The sequence below is a fragment of the Echinops telfairi genome, unplaced genomic scaffold (assembly GCF_000313985.2).
Source record: "Echinops telfairi isolate 266 unplaced genomic scaffold, ASM31398v2 ScPeMD7_1;HRSCAF=3_0, whole genome shotgun sequence".
NCBI classification, from domain to species: domain Eukaryota; kingdom Metazoa; phylum Chordata; class Mammalia; order Afrosoricida; family Tenrecidae; genus Echinops; species Echinops telfairi.
In genome coordinates this window covers 84,958,719-84,979,448 of record NW_022103896.1, presented here as the reverse complement: position 1 = coordinate 84,979,448, position 20,730 = coordinate 84,958,719, and the positions used below count along the sequence as shown (strand labels likewise).

Here is a 20,730-nt window from a genome sequence, read left to right as displayed (position 1 = left end):
TACACATGGTGTACATTGCACATATGTACATTGTACATATGGTGTACATATGTACAAATGATGTACATATGTACACATTGATGTACACATGTACATATGCTAGTTCACATGGATTGTGGAGATTTTAAGGGGGCAGTTAATAGGCCACAAGTCAAAATCAGGAAACATTAAAATACAGTCATTCTTTTTGCTGAGAGAAGGGCCTTATTGCCAGCATTCTACTGTGAATTATTAAAATATATAGCTCAATTTTCCACCAAACAATCATTGCTGCTGTTAGTAGATACCATCAAGTTGGTAGCGATCTTTGCACATTAGAAAAGACACTTCTTGGTCCTGAACCATCCTCATAATTGGTTCCCATGTTTGAGCCCATTGTGGCTGCCGCAGTGTCAATTCATTTCCTTGAAGGTCTTCTACCACCCTCTTACTGTACCAACATGATGTAGGAAAATCACCATTGAACAAGACCTAGCAAACACTAACCACTAAGAAGAAAAAGACTGATAATTTATTTTACTGATTGCTATTAATAAAATGACCCCTTTAATGAGGGAAAACCTCAAAGTAACATATAAAACAAGTGAAGGACTCACATTCTGAACAGGTTAAGAGCTTTATCAAACCAACAAATAGTATTAAATAACAGGAAAAAATCAGCAAGACATTTGAATAGATACCATATACACTCATGTATAGGCCGAGTCTTTAAGCACAATTTTTTTTTAAGCACAATTTTTATGCAGCTTTTGTGGTAAAACTAGGTGCCTCAGTTGATATTCAAAATGAGAATGTTTGAATGGTCAATAAATTAACAAAAAAGAGGTTATATCTTGATTATTATCAGGGAATACAAATTAAAATAAGTTTAAAATATTAGCTATAATTGATACTAGCGATGCCAAATTCTAGAGGGGATTAGAGCAATCTCAATGATTACACAGTGCTGGTGGGGCTATAGATTTCTGCAAGCACTTTGTAAAAGGCTTTCAAATTATTTACTAAATCTCAATTCACTTGAACCCTCTGACTCAGTAATTACACTTCTAGGTATAAACTCAAGAAAAAAAATGTGATTGTGTATATTAAAGACGTAAATATGTCTATTGTAGGTGTGACAGTTAATTTTAAGTATCAACTTGGCTAGGTTATGTTTTCTGGTTGTTTGATCACACATTACCTGTTGTTATTAAGTGGTTACATGCATTGTTATAGATTAAATCTATAAATTGTTGACATAAATTAAATACTTGATTTGAAGTAAAACAGGTTAGCTTCCACTATGTAATCGGATGTCAGATGCTACTGTTAGAGACGATGGGGTCAGTTGCGATGCACGGAGACTCTGTGCTCAACAGCCCGCAACACTGCTTGGTCCTGCGCCATCCTCACAATTGTTCTGTTCAGCCCATTGCTGTAGCCACTGTTTCAATTGATCTCATTGAAGATCTTCTGTTTGCTGCCCATCTGCTTTACCAAGCATGATGTCTTCCCCCATAGGTATATTTCTCTAGATAAGCTGTCTAGTGTATGAGATCATCTTTGAAAAACTTTATTCATCAGTTAAAGGTCTTAAAAGCAAAAAAAAAAAAAAAGGAATTTCCTTAGGGTGTGTTCTGTTTCCAACTATTACTAAATCTTTTGTCAGAACATTTACCTAACTCTTTTTGTCACCTGAACTATCTCACTGAGATTGAGATATAAGTCGGCAGGAATCCCTAGTCTGTTACCTGACCTATGGATTTTGGATCGACAGCCCCTAGATTGTGTGCACCAATTCCTTGAAGTAAATTTATATCTATATCTTTATCTCCCAGGTTGTCTTTCTTTAGAGAATACTAAGGCAGTTGCAGTATTCATAATACCTCCAACACGAGATAAACCAAATGTCCATCAATAATCATAGAACAATAAAATTAACTGATCAGCTACATTCAGCTACATCTCAAAAACAAAGCTAAATGAAAAAGTTGTGTCCCCCACCCCGCCACGTGATATCATTTGTTTGAAACTCAAAACCCTTCAAAACTAATTGTGAATACGTTTAGTTACATTGAGGAATGGCAATTAATGATATGAGCGTAAATGTGTATGAATTATTGAATGGAAAATGGATTAGCTCTGTAAACTCAATTCACAATAAAAGTAAAAAAAAAAGGTGAAACTAAGCACAGAAGCCAGCAAGCAGAGGTGTCAAATGGGTGCCATCCACATACTGATAACTAAGGACCCAGGGTTAAAAACAAGGCACTTCTCTCAGAGCGGGCAAAGGGAGAATGCCTCCTCTTAGAGTCAATGGCCGGATGGGAACTTCTAGTCTCCTGAAGTGTGAGAAAGTAAATTTTTATTTAAGGTTCATATAAATAAATAATTTACTGTATTTCAATTAAAAGCAAACAAAACACTAATATATGTTCACAATAGTGATCTCACAAAGAAGGGAAGTGCTAAGAGGGTAAAAATGGAGAATCTTTGATATTATTAATGTCCTTTTGATTTCAGTTGTAGTTTCTTATATTGTGTACTTCTCTGTATATTTGTTATACTTTAAAAATAACACAAATGCAAAACAGAAGCATATAGAGAATGGATGGTTGGTAATAAAGGGAAAATGCATACAGACACATTTTCAAAAAGTTTGTCTATGTAGAAAGAAAGTCATATGGGAATAACTAGTGCTGGGTAATGTGTCAATTTTCTTCTTTTATGAAAATCGGAGTTCTTAGAGTATGTTAATGTGCTGACGGCAATGATCCAGTAAAAAGAAAATAAACCATAAAGCAGGGAAGAGAGAGGATGATGCCAGGAACAGGATTCGTGAGTGAGAGGGGAGTGGTTCGGGACTGGAAAGGAGAGCAGCCTGTAGATGGCAGCAGGTTCGGCTGAGCAGGCTTTAGGTGGGAGCAAGTCCAGCCGATCCACTGTAAATGGAGGAAAAGCTGGGCATGTGGGGACAAAGGCAGACAGATTCAGTGGCAGACTGATGAGATCATTCTTCTCCGATTGCTTGTTTTCTCAGTGAAGTAAGAAATGAGGTCACCATTAATAGTAATGAAGGTAGACTACTGGACAATGGAAGACATGTAAGAGAGTACTGAAGTCATTTTTAAAACATTTCGAATTTACTGGAGAAAGAAAGTAGGATAGATGCACAGTTCTGGTTGGGTGCTTGAGATCTGAAGGAGCCCTGGTGGCGCTGAGGGATAGGCTGGGCAGCGAGCGGCAAAGTTCATGATCCTAACTCACCCCTCCTGTTGCTCAATCCGTGGGAAAAGGAGGAGGCTGTTTGCTCTTCCAGAGATGCGCAGTCTCAGAAACCCCATCCAGGGTGCTTTCACTCACAATCGACTGATGACGGTGGGTAGCCATAAATTTAGGAAAAGCCTCAACTTGCTAAATTCAACAGCTTGGATGTTTTCCACACGCCACAGTACCCATGGTCTAAAACTCACACATTACCTCAAGCTTTAACTCGGAAATAGATGCAACAAGCTTAATTTTCAAGTGGCCTAGTTGGGAGCAGCACAAGTAAACCCTCAAAGTTGGAAAGTGTGTGTGCTCCCTCTACCCTGTGGGCTAAGGCACTGCCAACTACATTTCCCAAACTTCTCTACCAGCTGGTTTCCAGTCGGGTGTTGTCAACAGGTGGCCCTGGTGGGAGGCTGGACGGTGCAAGGAAAATAGAAGAGGCTTTTAATCTGGCTTTCACGTCAAATCAACATTCTATGGTCTTTGGACAACTCTCACTTCCATCTCCATTCTGCAGCAGCTTTGGCCCTCAGTCTCCGCATCCCATGGTGCCTGGAGGCATCAGGATCATCTGACAAATGTGCCCTCTCCAGGACTCTTCCAGAAATCACTGCAGGTTGGCTTCCCTTAGCATCTTAGCAGCTGCTAGAATAGATTTCTTTGGTTGTGCAGGACTCAGTAGGCCAGGCCCTACCCTGGAGGCTGGAGTACCTCTTCCCCTTTCCTGTGGTCCTAAGATACTTCATTGTCTTATTAATATGCTGCTTTTATAAACAGTTGCCATCAAGTTGCCTCTGATTGAGTTGACTGATGCACGGTGACCTACGTTTATCACAGTAGAACTGTGCTCCATAGGGTTGTTGTTGTTTTTAAATATTCCATTGTTTTGTAAAATATATACAGCAAAGCAGTCCTCCTTCATAGTGTGCACACATGGTGTTCAGTGGTATTGGTCACCTGCTTTACATGGTGTCACTTCTCATCTCCGTCTGCTGTTTCATTCCTACTGACTTAGTCTCACTGCTACTAAAATTCTCATCGATGACTTAGGGCACCTGTGATCCATTTGGCACCATAGAGATCATTTTATAAATAGTTTTATTGGCATATAATTCATATATTATACAATTTAACAATTCAATTATAGTAATAAGAGTTGTGCAATAATCACCACAATCAATTTCAGGATATTTCCCCCTTTCTCATATTCATTGCTCTTAGCTTCCCATTTCCCGTCCTCTCTGTCAATCCATTTCTCACAGCCATTGAGTTCATTCTGACTCATATTGACCCTATAAAGCAAGGTAGAATGGTCAATGTGAGTTTCTGAAACTCTGAACTTTTATGGGAATAGAAAGCCTTATCTTTCTCCTGAAGAGTGGCTGGTTGTTTCGAACTGCTGACCTTGGGGTTAGCAGCCCAATGCATAACCAGTACACCATCATCCAGGATTTTAAATGGCTGATTTGGAACAGATAACCAGCCCTGTCTAATAAATTTCTGGGTGGCCTCAATCCTCTAATTTTGAGCCAACATCGGGCATCGAGATCATTTGCTCTATCCAGGGAATGAGCTAGATATTCTTAAGGGTTCCTCCACCCACAGTTCCATCATTCACCTTTTTGGATTGCCCAATAACAAGAAAAAGTTGTCCAAGCCGAGGCTGTGTGGCCCCTGAGAGAGGGAGGCTAAGGTAGATATACCATAAGGGCCCTTCCAATGAGAATAGGAATGGATCTTTCTTGAGGACAACCAGATGAATTAGGTATCTATAAATATCCTTTGTAGGATTGTTTTTAATGCTGTTTTATAAACTTTTAGTGAAAAGTAAACTTTGGGGGACAAATTTTGTGCAGCGCTTAACACAACATCATGCACACAATAGAAATTCAATAAATGTGTTAATTAGCTAACTAAAATAGCAACTGCAAAGTAGACGGATCTAAGAGGATTTGGAAGTATCTCCCACTCACAGACTGGCACTCTCGCCTGCGCCTCTCCTCCTCTGCAGGAAGATGGGTGGGGGGCTAGGCACACTTGGAAACAAGTGGGACTCAGCCGAGAAAGGACAGACTTCAGGGTAGCTGGATCTGTGTTCTAACTCAAGCCTAGTAGTGGTAGCTAGGCTCTGTCTCTACCTGCTTTACTACAAAGATGAGAAACACAAAATCCAAAGATTTATTCTCAAGTTCTAATTAGGACATGACAATGAGGTAGTTTTTACTACTCAGAGATTTCTTGATTACTCAAGGTAGCTAGGTACAATATACTTGGGGACAGTCTGCTAACTCCACACTTCCTCCACTGCCTCAAAGGATGCAAGATAGGAGAGGAAAAATAGAAATATTCAATATAAACACTTCACATGGGGGAATCCCTGGGTTTTGTGGATTATGGAATATGGAGAAATGAGAATAGAGGTGTTTTTTTCCTGCACAGAAAAGTTTTCCTGGGACACATGCTGAGGGAAGGATTCATTTGTGACATTCTCTGCACATCACAGCTATTCTTTCACTAACTATTGAATAAGTTTCCACTGGCAACAAGGGGCGATGGGAGTTTGAAATGGAGACATTATGACAGTAGACTGGCATGAGAGCCCATCTACAGGGTAGCCTATTCTACCACTGACCAGTTGAGTGCCTGGGCAGGCTGGCTGTGAATTATACACCTTCACAGAGGAGGGTGCATGGTATACCAGGACCCTAAACAACAGTTCCTCAGGAACAGCCCATTTACCACCCTTCCCCTCACTATTAACCACCATTGAGTTGATTCTGGCACCTAGTTACCCTGTATAATGTTTCTGAGACCCCCCACTACCATGACTCGAATTCGACCTTGCAAGTCTGGCTAGATCAGAGGATGTACACTGGTACAGATAGGAACAGGAAACACAGGTAATCCAGGGCAGATGAGCCCTACAGGACCAGTGGTGTGAGTGGCAAAACAGGGAGGGTAGAGGGAGAGTGGGTAGGAAAGAGGGAACCGATTACAAGGAACTATATGTTACCTCCTCTCTGGGGCACAGACAATAGAAAAGTGGGTGAAGAGAGATGTCGGACAGGGCAAGATATGACAAAATACCAATTTATAAACTATCAATGGCTCATGAGGGAGGGGGTAGCGGGGAGGGAGGGGAAAAATGAGGACCTAATGCAGGGGGTTTAAGTGGAGAGGAAATGTTTTGAGAATGATGAGGGCAATGAATGTACAAATGCGCTTTACACAATTGATGTGTGTATGGATTGTGATAAGAGTTGTATGAGCCCCTAATAAAATGATTTAAAAAATGTTTCTGAGACCATAAATCTTTATAAGCACATATAGCTTCATCTGATGGGCTTGAAGTGTTGACTCTGGAGCAAGCCTTCCAAAGCTTGACTTCCACAGCACTCTTAGGTCTTTCTCTGATTCCTGTGGAACCCCAATAAAGATCAGCTATCTGAGAAAGGCCTCTGGATGATCATTTGTAACTGGATCAGTATCTTTTCTGACAACTATGGAGACCTGGGTCTAGATGACTAGACCTGAGAACTCATTGATTTATGATCAGAGGACGAAAGTGACTTCTTGATCAACTTGCCGGTTGTACGTGTTCTCAAGGTCGCCCAACTGGCATGAGAGAACAACGCAGACAGTGTACCTTCTACTTCTGCTTGCACCACGCAGACAGAACAAAGACCCCTAAGTCCTGCTGGCATTGAGCAGCCTCAAGACTTTTTACCTTGGCTGACCTTTACACGTTCAGGCTCAAGATTGCTACACTTTTCTCTCCCACCCCTGACGACCACAAATGGCTCTTCTATGGCCTTCCTCCTTTTCATCTTCACTCCTTGCCCTCCCTCTCAGTCAAGTAGCTTCCAGGTGGAGGTTTCTTTCTGCTTGCCAATGCCCCATCCGTTCAAAGGTCTGATAGTCCCCTCTTTTAAAATCTCAGGCAATTCTAAGCAAAACGACTTGGTTCATTAAGGGTTTTATGACTTCACATTTGGGTTATACCTCCTCTATCCCTACATTCACCTACTGTCAAACATTCCTCCTGTTTTTTTCCCTGCTCTATAGACAAAGCGTCCTTCTCCACTTCCCTCTCTTCTTTCCTTCCTTCTATTAGAATGAATAGAGAACGGGATATGGGATTAAAGGTTTATGGCATATGTACTATAACTCTCTGGAAGGATAGAATACACTGTTATTTGTTGTCTCAGTTTTATATGGAAGTTGGACCTCCTTATACCCCAGAGATAAACTAGATGTTCAGGTTTAAGATTCAGGCTAAGATGGATTCCTGATCTGGGCATAAGAACCATATTATACTTTCTGGACCAGTACAAGTGAAGGGAATATCACTCTTTGCTTTGAGGGTAAGTAAGGTTAAAGTTCATACATGCACAGGTTTATTCCAAATAAATAGTATTTAGATATGTCTCTGCAATCAGAAGATGTCTGCAGACAAGTGATAGAACCTTCAAAAACTGTCTAATCAAAACACTGGCTTCCATGGGGATCTACTAAGCCAGTGGGATTCAATATCCAGAGGTCAGTCAAAATGGTATGGTGAAGCTTTCGTGGAATTCTGAGAAATCTTGATAGATTTTCTCAAAGTACACAGGACAATCATGGGGCCTTATGATCAAGAAAGTGTAAAAAACTTGAGAATTGTATTCATGAGAAAGGTCACAGGCAAATTTCCTTTAGGAATGATTTTCCTCCATGACAGTGCACTTGCTCATTCAATGAGGGCAATAATGGTGACTTAAGAGAATTTCATTAGGAAATGTTATCCCATCTACTCTACAGCCTTGATCTTGCACGTTTATATTTGATTTTATTCCTAGAACTGAAAGTACATTTAACATAAGCACAATTTTATCAAAAGATATAGCATATGGAGTCTTTAAAGGCTTGAAGTTAAATAAGTGGCTATTTAGCTGAGAAGCAACAAGCCCACATGGAAGAAACACACCAACCTGTGCAAGCATGAGGTGTCAATGGGACTGGGTGACAGCCATCAGGACACCACAAACAAACAAACAAACAAACAAACAAACAAACAAACAAACAAAACCGTATTGTTGAGAACGAGAGAGGTCAGAGCAGAGACCTAAGACTTATCTGTAGACAGTGGGACATCCCCTCACAGAAGGGTCACAAGGAACGGATGAATCAACCAGGGCGCAGTATAGCACCTGTGAAACACACAGTATTCCTCTGGTTCTTTGAGGCTTCCTCACCCCCCACTATTATGACCCCAGTCCTGCTTTTCACTGAGGGCTAGACCGGAGCAAGTGCACAGGTACAGATAAACCCAAGAGGCAAGAGAATTTTGGGAATGATGAGGGCAACAAATGTATAGATGTGCTTTACACAATTGATCTATGTATTGTGATGAATTGTATGAGCCCCAATAAATTGATTAATTAAAAAAAATTATAACCACAGAACACTATGGCACAGTTCTCTAACACGTATTGTCATAATAAGCCACAGTCAGTGGGAGGTTTACTTACCAGCACCACATCTTCACCGAGGAAGGTCTTATACCATGTCTAAACAAGGAGGTATCAGAAAGATTACTTTTTCACCTCATTCCAGCAGAATGCCTTTGCTGAGACCTCATTACGGTTTATATTTTTGTTCTTCTTAATCGTGTTTCTTTTTTTGTCAGTCTTAAGTGTACTCCCTGCTATGCAGTAAGGAGTCCTGGTAGCATCATGGGCTAAGTGTTGACATTTCAAATCCCACCAGCAGTAGTGCAATAGAAACATGAGGCTGTCTGTTACTGCAAGATTTAACAGTCTCAGAAATTTTGGAGCGGTATTAGTCTGCCCTAAAGGGTCACTAGGAGTCACCATTAACTTGATCCCAGCGAGATTACATATAAATTACATAGATAATGATATGTAACAATTGTTTGAATTGTTTATTACTTCTCACCCTTTTTTTTCTTTTACATATATAGATGTAGACACTCGATTATTGGGTTTCAAAAATCATTTTTTATATTAAGCCATCAAGGGGCCCTTTTCCAGATAAGCACAACTTATCTTTTTATTAAAATGCTTATTTTGCTTATAATTTTACTTTTATAAAATGCTTATATATAAATTTACTTCTTACTTTCCAACTATGAATATTATCCAGTTAATTTTTTTACTCTATTTCCTTATGGTCAACATGTGGCTTTATTTATTTTTCTAAGAACTATTCTATTGGGACTTAAAAAAATGTGCATCCTGAAGCTAATGAAGGAAGTACTCTAATATGAATGTAATGTCAATTTTATCAATTGCGTAGTGTAATCCCTGAAGTTACTTCTATGATCAAAACAAGTAAACTCATTGCCAAAAAAAAAAGCTCACGACACACAGAATCCAGGAAGAGGAATGGGAGAGTAGGGGGCAGGTGGTGAGAGGAGAGGAGGAAGGGGGAATGGATTGCAACCGTCACCAGGGAGATGAACAACAGAAATCGTGGGGGAAGGGAGATAGTGGTTGGAGTAAGATATGAAAATAATAATGATTTCTAATTTATCAAGGGGCTACCAGGGGGTGTGTGAACAGGAACTGATACCAAGGGCTCAATAGAAAGTAAATGTTTAGAAAATAATGATGGTGACAGATGTACAAAGATGCTTGATACAATTGATATATGGATTGTTATAAGTGTAAGAGCCCCCAATAAAATAATCTTTTAATAAAATTAAAAATAATATAAATTTAGAAAAAAACAAAAGAAGCTCAATTTAATTTCTTCAAAGATGTCCAAACTGTCATTTGGACATGATGCAAGTTGAATAGCACAGAATTCTTTAGGGAAGGTTTAGAGATATGGAAATACCACTTTGAGAAGTCTATCGATATTCATGGCGAATATTTCAAGGAACAACAGCTTGATATTTTATTTAATAAAGGTATCTATGATTTTGTACTTACCCTTATACATCCAGCCTTCAGTATGGATTATACTTCAACACAAAGAAAATGAAAAAAATCCTCACAACTGGATTGATAAGGAACATCATGATAAATGGAGAAAATGCTGAATTTGTCCAGGATTTCATTTCTCTTGACAATCAATCACCATAAATGCCAATGAAAGAAGCTGTCAAGAAACCATGCTGTACTGCATTAGGAAATCCACTGCAAAAGATCTCCTTAAAGTATTAAAAAGCAAAGATGTCACTTTGCAGATTAATGTGTGCCTGTCCAACCCATCGCATTTCTAATCACTTTGTGTGTCTACAAAAGCTGGACACTAAACAAAAAAGGCCAAAGAGGAATTGATGTCTGTTTTCGGGTGTTGTAGTGGTGACAAATGTTGAATATACGATAGACTGTCCAGGGAATGACCAGCTCTTGGAACAGTGCGGAAGACATATAGGTGGAATGCTCCTTGGCAGTAAGGATGGGCAGACTTCACCTTACTCCGTATGTGACATTAGGAGAGAACTGTTCTTGGAAAAAGACATTATGCTTGGCAAAGCAGAAGGCCTGCAAAAAAGAGGAAGCCTTTAAACTAGACGGAATGACACAATGGCTGCAACAATGGGCTCAAAACACCAGGAGTAAGTGTGAGGATGGCCCCGGACCAAACAGTCTTCCTTCTGTTACCATTGTGAGTTTGAACCAATTTGATGGTGCTTAACAACAACCATTATAGACCTTAACCTCTGGCACAATTGGTTATCTCTCACTTATGTAGTTATTCAGTAAGGAGAGCTGAGAAAGGATATCACAGCTACAGTGGTTTTTAGGTTTACAACTTCCATAAAGAAAATACAAATTTCAGCATCTGTCATATTTTTTTGTTGATTAGTCACTATTTTAAAAATGGCATCCTTCAGAGAGCATTGGATGGTGGAAACCAAGTTAAAAAAAGGGATTTATACCCTGGATCAGGGGCCCTCAAACTTTTAAAAGAGGGGGCCAGTTCACTGTCCCTCAGACTTGTTGGAGGGCCGGATTATAGTTTTAAAAAAACACTATGAACAAATTCCTACGCACACTGCACATATCTTATTTTGAAGTAAAAACAAAATGAGGCCAAAACACCCAGCGGGCCAGATAAATGTCCTTGGCGGGCCGCATATGGCCCGCAGGCCATCATTTGAGGACACCTGCCCTGGATAATGGTAATTTTAGGCACAGTCATCATGTATGAAAATAACTAGCAGATTTTAAACCATTCTCTGCCTTTCAAATAAGAATAGACTTGATAATTTAACTGACAGCTATTTGTAAACTCTTCACTGAATTCATACCCGGCCCATTGATTATTTGCATTTATATAAGGATAACGTTTTTCCATTTAAATTCCAAGAATCTTTTATTTGACTAACTTGGCTTATCACATTTGTTTTCCTTTTCCTAGAAGGCAAACGCATAGTTCCTGTAATTGACATTTATTTAATTTAAAAGCTGGTCTCTTTGGAAGCGGGGCTGTCAATCAGCAGAGAATGGTCTTCATAATCCATCTCCCTGAAGACGGGCTTCTCTACAAATTGCCAAAGGAATCAGTCAGTATTAATATTGCCCGAACAATTTTTCACGTATGAAGGCCATTTTCTTTTTATAGTTCACTGTCAGGTTTTTCCACTCTTTGCTCTTTAACACATGTTTCTTCCATGACCCTTGCCAAAACCGGTAACAATAGTATCAGCTGTATGTTAACTGCTCTCAAGTTGGGACTCAACTCAGAACACAAAACAGAATGAATTATTGTCTAGTCTTTTGTTATCCCCAGGATCACCTGTCAATTAGATTTTCGTGAACCCCAGAGTTTTCAGAAGTGGATTACTAATTTGTAATAGCTCCACTGGAGGTGGGATACATGCTCACTCTGAAATCTCCATTGAAACCTGTTCAAATCATAGTAATATTTAAGCCTCCAATAATGGCTGGGTGGTGACAACATATGAGGTGCACTGGTATAGAATTGAACCTGAGTCTCCTTCATTAACGGTGAGGCGGTCTACATTTGAACCACCACTGTCCCAATATCATGAGCTTAGTAGCATAAATTTTCATTTTATATTGACCACTCTGGCTTGATCTTAGGGATCTTTGGAAATGCCCATCTTCTAACCACCCTGAGAACTATAGGAAACCTATTTCCCTATGTTGTTCTTGTTAGGGGCTGTGTTACTCAAGTGGACTAGAGAGACAATTCACAGACACTCACACTCATAAGTGTATAAGAGTTTTATATAAAACAGCAATTGAGAAAACATCCCAGCCCAGTCCAGATCAAGTCCATAAGTCTGATATTACACTAGTTCATAAATTCCAGATAAAGTCCTTAAGTCTGATATTACACTAGTTCATAAATTCCAGATAAAGTCCATAAGTCTGATATTACACTAGTTCATAAATTCCAGATAAAGTCCATAAGTCTGATATTACCCCTTATGTTGATACTAGTCCATAAATTCCTCTTTAGACTCTGAGTCTGAATGCAGGAAGATCATAGCCCAGTGGGTGGACAGTCTTGTGGATCCAGTGGTGGTTGAAGCATCTCAGCACTGGAGTGCGTCTCCATGTGGCTCCTCCAGGTCCAGGGCTCTGACTGCAACAGCGTAGCTACAGCAGGCTGTTGTCAGTAATGTCTCACAGGGAGTGAGTGTGTATCCCGCCTCCAGTGAGCTATTTATCTCCTTAGCACCTCCAAATGAAGTCATCAAGCTGCGACCTAATTGACAGGCTAAACTCCCCCCACTTCACTCTTAAGTCTCAAACTGATGACAGATTGTGTAACTATCACAGGTACGATTAAGTCTTTTCTAACTCATAGCAACTCTATGCACAACAGAGTTAAACACTGCCCAGTTTCATGGCATCCTGAAAATTGTTCTTCTATTAGAGCCATTGTTGCAGGTACTGTGTTAATTCATCTTGCCAAAGACCTTCCTCCTTTTCATGGGCCCTGCCCTTTTCCAAGCATGATGACCTTCTCCAGGGACTGGTCTCTCCTGACAACATGTCCAAAGTACGTGAGACGAAGTCTCACCATCCTTGCCTCTAATGAACACTTTAGTTGTATTTTTTCCTTTCTTTCTTTTTAGTAACTTTATTATTCATTTTATGGCTAGAAGTAGAAATAAGGCATGTCAAGAAAATGTTTCACCAAGATTTCTAAACGATATCTGCTTGTTTTACTGTTGTTCACTTTATTAACACAGCAGTAGGGTTTTGGAGTATTTGGGTTTCAAATATATGTGGGTGTAGTATTATATTAATATTACCTGTAGCTAGTATTGAACCACTTAAGATATAAGGCTAACCATAAGCATTTGCCATAAACATTAGCAAAAGTTCTTTGGTATTGTTTCTCCCACCCCCACCCCCCCAAGATTTCATAAATAGAACAATTCTAGTGGTATTTCTTTTAAGACAGATTTGTTTGTTCTTTTGGCAGCTCATGGTACTTTCATCAGCACCATAATTCAAATGCATCTATTATTTTTCCATTTTCCTTAGTCAATGCCTGACTTTCACAAGCATATGAGGCAACTGAAAATACCATGGTTTGGTCAGGTGTATGTCAGTCCTCAAAGAACGTGCTTGCTTTCAACACTTAAAGAGGTCTTGTGCATCAGATTTACTCAGTGCAATGTGTCATCTTATCTCTTAACTGCTGCTCCCGTGAGCATCGATTGTAGATATCAGCAAGACAAAATCCTTGACAATTTCAATCTTTTCTCTACTTATCATGATGTATTGTTCCAGGTGCAGCTGTTTGGTTTTCTTTACATTGAGTTGTAATCCATACTGTAGGCTACGATCCTAGATCTTCATCAGCAAGTGCTTCAAGTCCTCGTCACTTTCAGCAAACAAGGTTGTGTCATCTAGGTCTTGCAGGTTGTGATTAAGTCTTCCTCCAATCCAGATGCCACCTCTTCTTCAAAGAAATCAGTTTCTCTACTTGCTCCACATAAATATTGAACAAGTATAGTGAGAGGGTACCACCCTGACACGCACTTTTCCTGATTTTAAACCATGCAATATCCCTTTGTTCTATTCACACAACTGCTTCTTGATCTGTGTACAGGTTCTGCAAGGGTACCAAAGTAGTATTTTGGAATTCTCATTCTTTTCAAAGCTATCCAACATGTGCTATGATGCACACAGTTGAATGCCTTGGCATAGTCAAAACACAAGTAAACGTTTTCCTAGTGTTTTCTATTTTAAGCCAAGATCCATCTGACATCAGCAATGATATCCCTTGTTCCATATCCTCTTCTGAATCCAGCCTGAGTCTCTGGAAACTCCCTGTCAATATACTGCTACAACCAGGGTTGGATGATCTTCAGCAAAATTTTACATGCATGTGATATTAATGGTACGATATTGTCATATATTTTGTGCATTATGTTGGGCTACCTTTCTTTAGAATGGGAACAAATATACAACTCTTCCAGCCAGTCGTTCGAGTAGCTATATTCCAAATTTCCTGGTATAGAAATGTGAGTGCTTCCAGAACTTTATCTGATTGTTGAAACATTTCAATTGGTATTTCATCAATTCCTGGAGCCTTGTTTTTGCCTAATGCTTTCAGTGCAGCTTGAACATTTTCCTTTGGTAACATGGGTTCTTGCTCATATGCAAGATTCTTATAGATTCATGAAAGTTAACAGCAAATTTTGCCTTGGTCCAGAATGATGTCTGAAGAGTACATTCTGGATATTATATAACATAATATCCAATAATGGATATTATTGAGTTGAATTTATTGAGTTGCTAACATGTGGTAGTTACATAATCTCCTGCCAACTTGAGGGTATTAGAGCTTGATGACCTCATTTGGAGGCTTGAGGGGGAAATTTGCTCACTGGATGTGGGCTACTCTCTCTCTCTCTCTCTGATTCACATTCCTGTTGACAAGCCACATGCAGCCATGCTTATGGCAGCCAGAGCCCTGGACTTGCTTCCCCTGCCATTGGATCCACAGGACTTTTCACCCACCAGCCTGTGATCTTCCTGCATTTGGCATTCTTGCATGTGTTACGTGAGTCTATAGAGGAATCTATAGACTATTATAGTCTATAATGAGCTAAAATATAATAATATATAATATAATGAGATAATATCACACTATGGACTTGATCTGGACTGTGCTGGGATGTTTTCTTAATATACAATTACTCTTGATATAAAGCTATCTGCATATATGAGTTATGCATATATGAGTGTCTCTAGATTTGTTTCTTTAGTCAACCTGGGTTGACATACTAAGCTGAAGAGATAACTTGTCAGGGAAGAGGCAGAATGCTAAGAATCACAAACTTTAATTCTTATATTTTATAAATAAGCTGATATAGAGCAAGTGTTGCCTTTTCTTTATGTTATTTCCTATAATATTTAATATAAAGTTCTTAATCTCAAAAGGTTACTTCATGTTCTTGGCCTGTCTTGTGTTTTTCCTCTATTACCGCCATTGACTGCAGAGAAAAAACAAAAACAAAACTTACCTGTGTCATTCCTAAAAAAATTTAGGAATCTTATGGAGGCACTTAATATAACCGTGGATCTGAGAAGGATGACTTGCAACCTTTTGCCTTTTTACCTAGCTTTCCTCCAGATGATCTGCCTCCATAAAGATTACAGCCATGAAAATGCTAAGACCGTTCTACTCTATGGGATCACTATATTTTAGAATCAACCAGACAGACCTACGGTAGCAACAACAACAACAACAACAAAGAGAGTTTTGCTGATGAAACACATAACTATCTAGTTCTTTAATATTTCCTCCCCTCACTATTATGGTTCTTGTTTTAGCTCATTAATCTAGTTAGACATGAGTCTGTTCATTTGCATAATTAAGGTCATTTGCATCATGAAAGCCAAGATAAATAACCATTCAGAAGCAGTAGCAGGAGTAATGATACCCTGAGGGTTCTGGAACAGGGGTGGGTCAGGGGGAGAGGATCTCTGATAGCAACTTTGATTGTATAATCCACTTGAGGGGAACAAATAACATAATTGTAGGTGAACGGATATATTGGATGGTGTAAGACACAGAAAGTTACATAAAAATATAAATATACATATATGTATATAACATAACAGTAAGTGCTGCTGGGGGCTATGGCGTGGGAGGGAGGGGATAAAGGGGTACGGATATCAAGAAGTTCAAGGAGAAAGAAAATGTTTTGAAACTGGTGACGGCAGCAATTGTACAATTATGCTTGATCTAATTGAATTATGAATTGTTACAACATCTGTACGAGCTCCCAGTAAAGTGATTAATATGAAAAAAATACTTAACTATACAAAGGATTTTCCAAGTTATTTCAAGGATTAAGACCAGATTATTGACTGCGATTTAGTGTGATACTGCCATTCAATTTCACGTGTACACTCATATGCAGGAGATTTCAGAGTTTGCACTAGGTATTATACATCTATGAGGCACTCATGGATTCAAAGATGGAGTAGACCTATCAAGTAGTTTAAAGGTCACCTGATTTAATTTGTAACACTTACACGTGTGAAGCCTGGAGCCCAGAGAGTAAGCAGTTTGAGCATTGAGCTAGTGAGGTACACAGAGCCAAGGTCTTCTTGGGCCCATTGTATGATCTTGCACTACTGAAGACAGTCCATGCAAATCCTCACACCACTTTGTGCATTCTATTTTGTTTCATTGCAACCCCTTCACTTTCTCCTTATTCCAGTTGTTTCCTTGTTTCTGCAAACCACACTCCATGGTTACTTTTCAATCTTTCTTCAGGTTTCTTTGACCAAATATATTCTGGTGTAAAACCAGGATTGGTCAGTAGTCAGGGAATAGATGGTTGCTGGCAACCAATGCAGCTCTATCTTTTTTAACTATAATCTGCAGGGGCGGGATGAGGAAAGTAAACCATTCGAGCTAAAGTTGCACATTCCTTGTAATAAAATATGTTAAAGAGATTGTAGAGATTTTTCAGATTAATCGGATTAAATGTCAAGTTAAAGCATTTATTTTAACTCAATGTTGTTTGAAAAATTCCCCTTACTAATCACAGCAGTCTTGATGGAATTTTTTTTCAAATTGCTCAAAGACAAAAAGGTTGGGTCCAGATGCCATTAGAGGGGCCAGTTAATTCTGAGAGTCTTTTTGTATTTACCTGTTCGTGGTTGAAAGCTGGGTCCAGCTACCTATTTAGTCAGTAAAGACAGATCTGAGACTTCAAGAACCTTATTGTTCTGTATTGTTGCTCATGGTCAATAGTTCTTTCTCAGAGTTACCCTGAAACCTGAGCTAATGTAAAACATCTTTATGGGACTCCACAAAGCATAAATTCCACAGTAAAAGGTATATATTATCTATGTATTCTGATTTAAAACAGGATACCACAAAGACAGTCTGTTTCACTGTCCATTTCCCCACTGGTGTGCACTTTCTAATGTAAAAGTAATATTTTGCCGTCTATTTGAAGTGGTTGAATTGGATGTGTTACTCGGGAGTAAATACATACATTTTATTGAAAGCATGACTTTGGATATGATGGCAATGTATATGCACCTGAAAGGAGTCAGCTAGGCTTGAATAAAATTTAAACAAAATGAAAAGATTATGTTAACTACTTACCACCATCTTCATAGAAATAGGATTGGCAGATCACCAGCAAACTCTTAAATTTAGGAAGCTGCTGTTTAGCTATCATCCTTCCATCTTGTATTGTACCTACTCATCTTTTGCCTTCCTCCCAAAATTATTTGAGGCAGTAAGCCATCAGAAAATAGTAAGACATCTTTGTTAAATGTAAAATAGCCTTACTAGTAAAGTTAAAAACAAAAGACTGAAACATAAAATATTCATCTGAGAGGACTACTAATCTTATGAAATTTAAAAGTATATAAATCTTTTAGTGTTAAGTAATGACAATTTTCCACCTATGACTCTTCTATTAAATAACAGGGAACTTCAAAAAGTTTGTGGGGGAAAAGTCCATTATCTCTTAATTACATTTTTCTAGAAACTATTTGAAGCCCTCTTATAAATGGCAATACCTACAATTTCCTTTAAACATACATCTCTTTCTCTGTGTATGTCAATACATACACATGAAAGGGTTTCAAAGAGTCTTTGGAAATAAATGGTAGGCCAGGACTGCCATAGATTTACTATTTTAATGCCCTACTTGCTGTATTATAACATCTATTAATCTGGAAGAGATGGTTCTATCTTTGTGACTGAATGTTATGGAAAGTTTTGCCCTATTACCAACCCCCACTGCATGTATAAATAGGGTCCTGTCACTTAAGAGTTTAAACTGTACATTTTAACAATTCATGTATTGTGGTTCACAGTCATCCTATATTTTTATAATTTTCTTTTCTCAGCAGTCTTCAAACAAGCAGCCATCCAAGTGAGGCATCAACTAAGTCCACATGGAAGAAGCACACCAGCCTATGTGATCTAAGAATTGTTAATAACAAAATCCAAATTTATAGAAGGGAATGGTATCAGAGCTTAAACTGTGAACACCTCGTTTGCAGAAGGTTATGGATTGTGGTGGAAGCCCAACATCCATTTGCAGAATCCTGACATAGATTAAGCCTCCAGTGAATTGTCTCCGATCATAGTTGAGGGATGTAAATAGCCCTGTTATCAGACAGAGAGTTTTGTAAAGTAGATTATTGCAGAAGTAGTTTGGTTAAAATTCAACACCTTAGCATTTAATAACCTTTTTGACTCATTTTTCATTTGTTCTAGCTTTTATTGTTTTCTCCTTTCTTTTTGAATGTGGTTTGTATCTGTTTTACTTTGTTATTGTTGTTGGGTTTTTGTTGTTGTTGTTGTTTTGCTTTTGGGGGTGTATGTTTTCCTGTATATGAAATCCAGGATAGATAAATCTATAGAGACAGTAACTGGATTAATTGTGTCTTGGAGTTGTGGCAGGAGAGGTTGGGGGAAATAAAGAGTTATTAATAGTGAGTATAAGAAAGAAGAAAATGTTCTAAAATTGATTGTGGTGAAGATTATACTTTTAATATGATTGAGCTATTTAATTGTATGGTATGTCATTTATGCCAATAAAACTATTTAAAAGTTTGTGGGAAAATTCCACTATTTTTAATTGCAGTTTTTCACAGAATTTTAAAGCCCTCTTCTACCCTGTTTCCCCGAAAGTAAAACATCCCCTGAAAATAAAACCTAGTTACAGTTTTGCCTCTCGCTGAAATATAAGGCATCCCCCCGAAAATAAGGGCCCCCTGAAGCTATCATAACTCTGGACTCTGGACCGTAGTGGCGGGCACAGCACAGCCAGAGCAGACAGGAAGTGCGAGGTCTCTTTTAAATAAAACAACAAAACAATAAACAGTAAATGTGTACCGTATTCTTTTTCATGGAAAAATAAGACAACCCCTGAAAATAAGACCTAGCGCATCTTTGGGAGCAAAAATTAATATAAGACACTGTCTTATTTTCAGGGAAACGGTATATGCTGCTCTCTGTGATTTTTGAAATTACTCTATTAGGATAGCCCGATAGCATCTGCTAACTCTATTCCTATATACAACCATAACTACATTTTCTCTACAATTGAACAGCAAAACAGAAATGTCTTTTTATGTTAGTCATGACAAGCAATGAGGACAACAGCATGCGACACTCACAAATTCACTGGTAAAACATCAGGCATGTTAAAAAGGCAGCTCTGTATCTAAAAACAACATTAGAAAAATTCCTTGGATTGTGACAAAAGTAGGCAGTGAATCTTTCCCCAAATACAGAAACCAAATCACAAGCCCTTACCTTGCAGGGCCTGTAAGCTATGAGTCTGTACGATAATGCAGAGCTGCAGGACCAGCTGTGGAGCACTTTCCAGAAAGGTGGCTAGCAAATGCAGCATACTCACATCTGCATATTCATACACCATTTTCCAGTAAAACCTCCATCTGTCATTCTCCCCACTCTGTCGGCTGCGAATGCCTAAGTATATGGTGTGGAAATATCTAGAAAGAAAACAGAGAGGAAAAAGAAAAGATGAAAAGTCAGGGTTTTTTAATTTTTCTTTCTTTAAGTCACCATGTGAAAATACGCAAGAAACAACTTGACTTACACCTTAAGGCATTGAAAGTATCATTAAGCGCTCACTTTGAGAAGTCACTGCAATTGTAGTACTTACTAAAAGTATGCTCTTGAATTGCATCAGAAAGAAAAGTAGGGTAAACTGTAGGTGGAAAGTCAGCTATAGATAGTACTCGCTACTTTTTAAACTTACTACACATCCTTTCTAGTCAGTTTCTCTGTGTGTTCAACTGTATTCATGAGATAAATTTCTCCTAAGATACATGTCTGAAATAATAAAATATATATGCTTATAAATTCTCCTATAGTCTTTTAAAAATATTTCATTATTGGAAAATTTCAAACACCTATAAAAAAAAGGGAAGAAAAAAAACACACCCCATAATGAATCCACTCTACCCATCAGCCACCCTAAGTAATGGGGAATACAATACCAGTCATTTCTCATCCATACTTCTA

The 20,730-nt window shown here is 38.6% G+C and overlaps 1 protein-coding gene across 1 annotated transcript in view; it reads right to left on the bottom strand.

Annotated features, from left to right (window-relative positions):
* The window catches only part of XKR4 (XK related 4), a 383,052-nt gene that overhangs the window by 143,962 nt on the left and 218,360 nt on the right, over nt 1-20,730 (bottom strand). Inside the window, exon 4 of the mRNA XM_004697771.2 lies at nt 19,996-20,195. Coding sequence (XP_004697828.1) covers nt 19,996-20,195 — 200 coding nt within the window. The remainder of the gene's footprint in view (nt 1-19,995; nt 20,196-20,730) is intronic.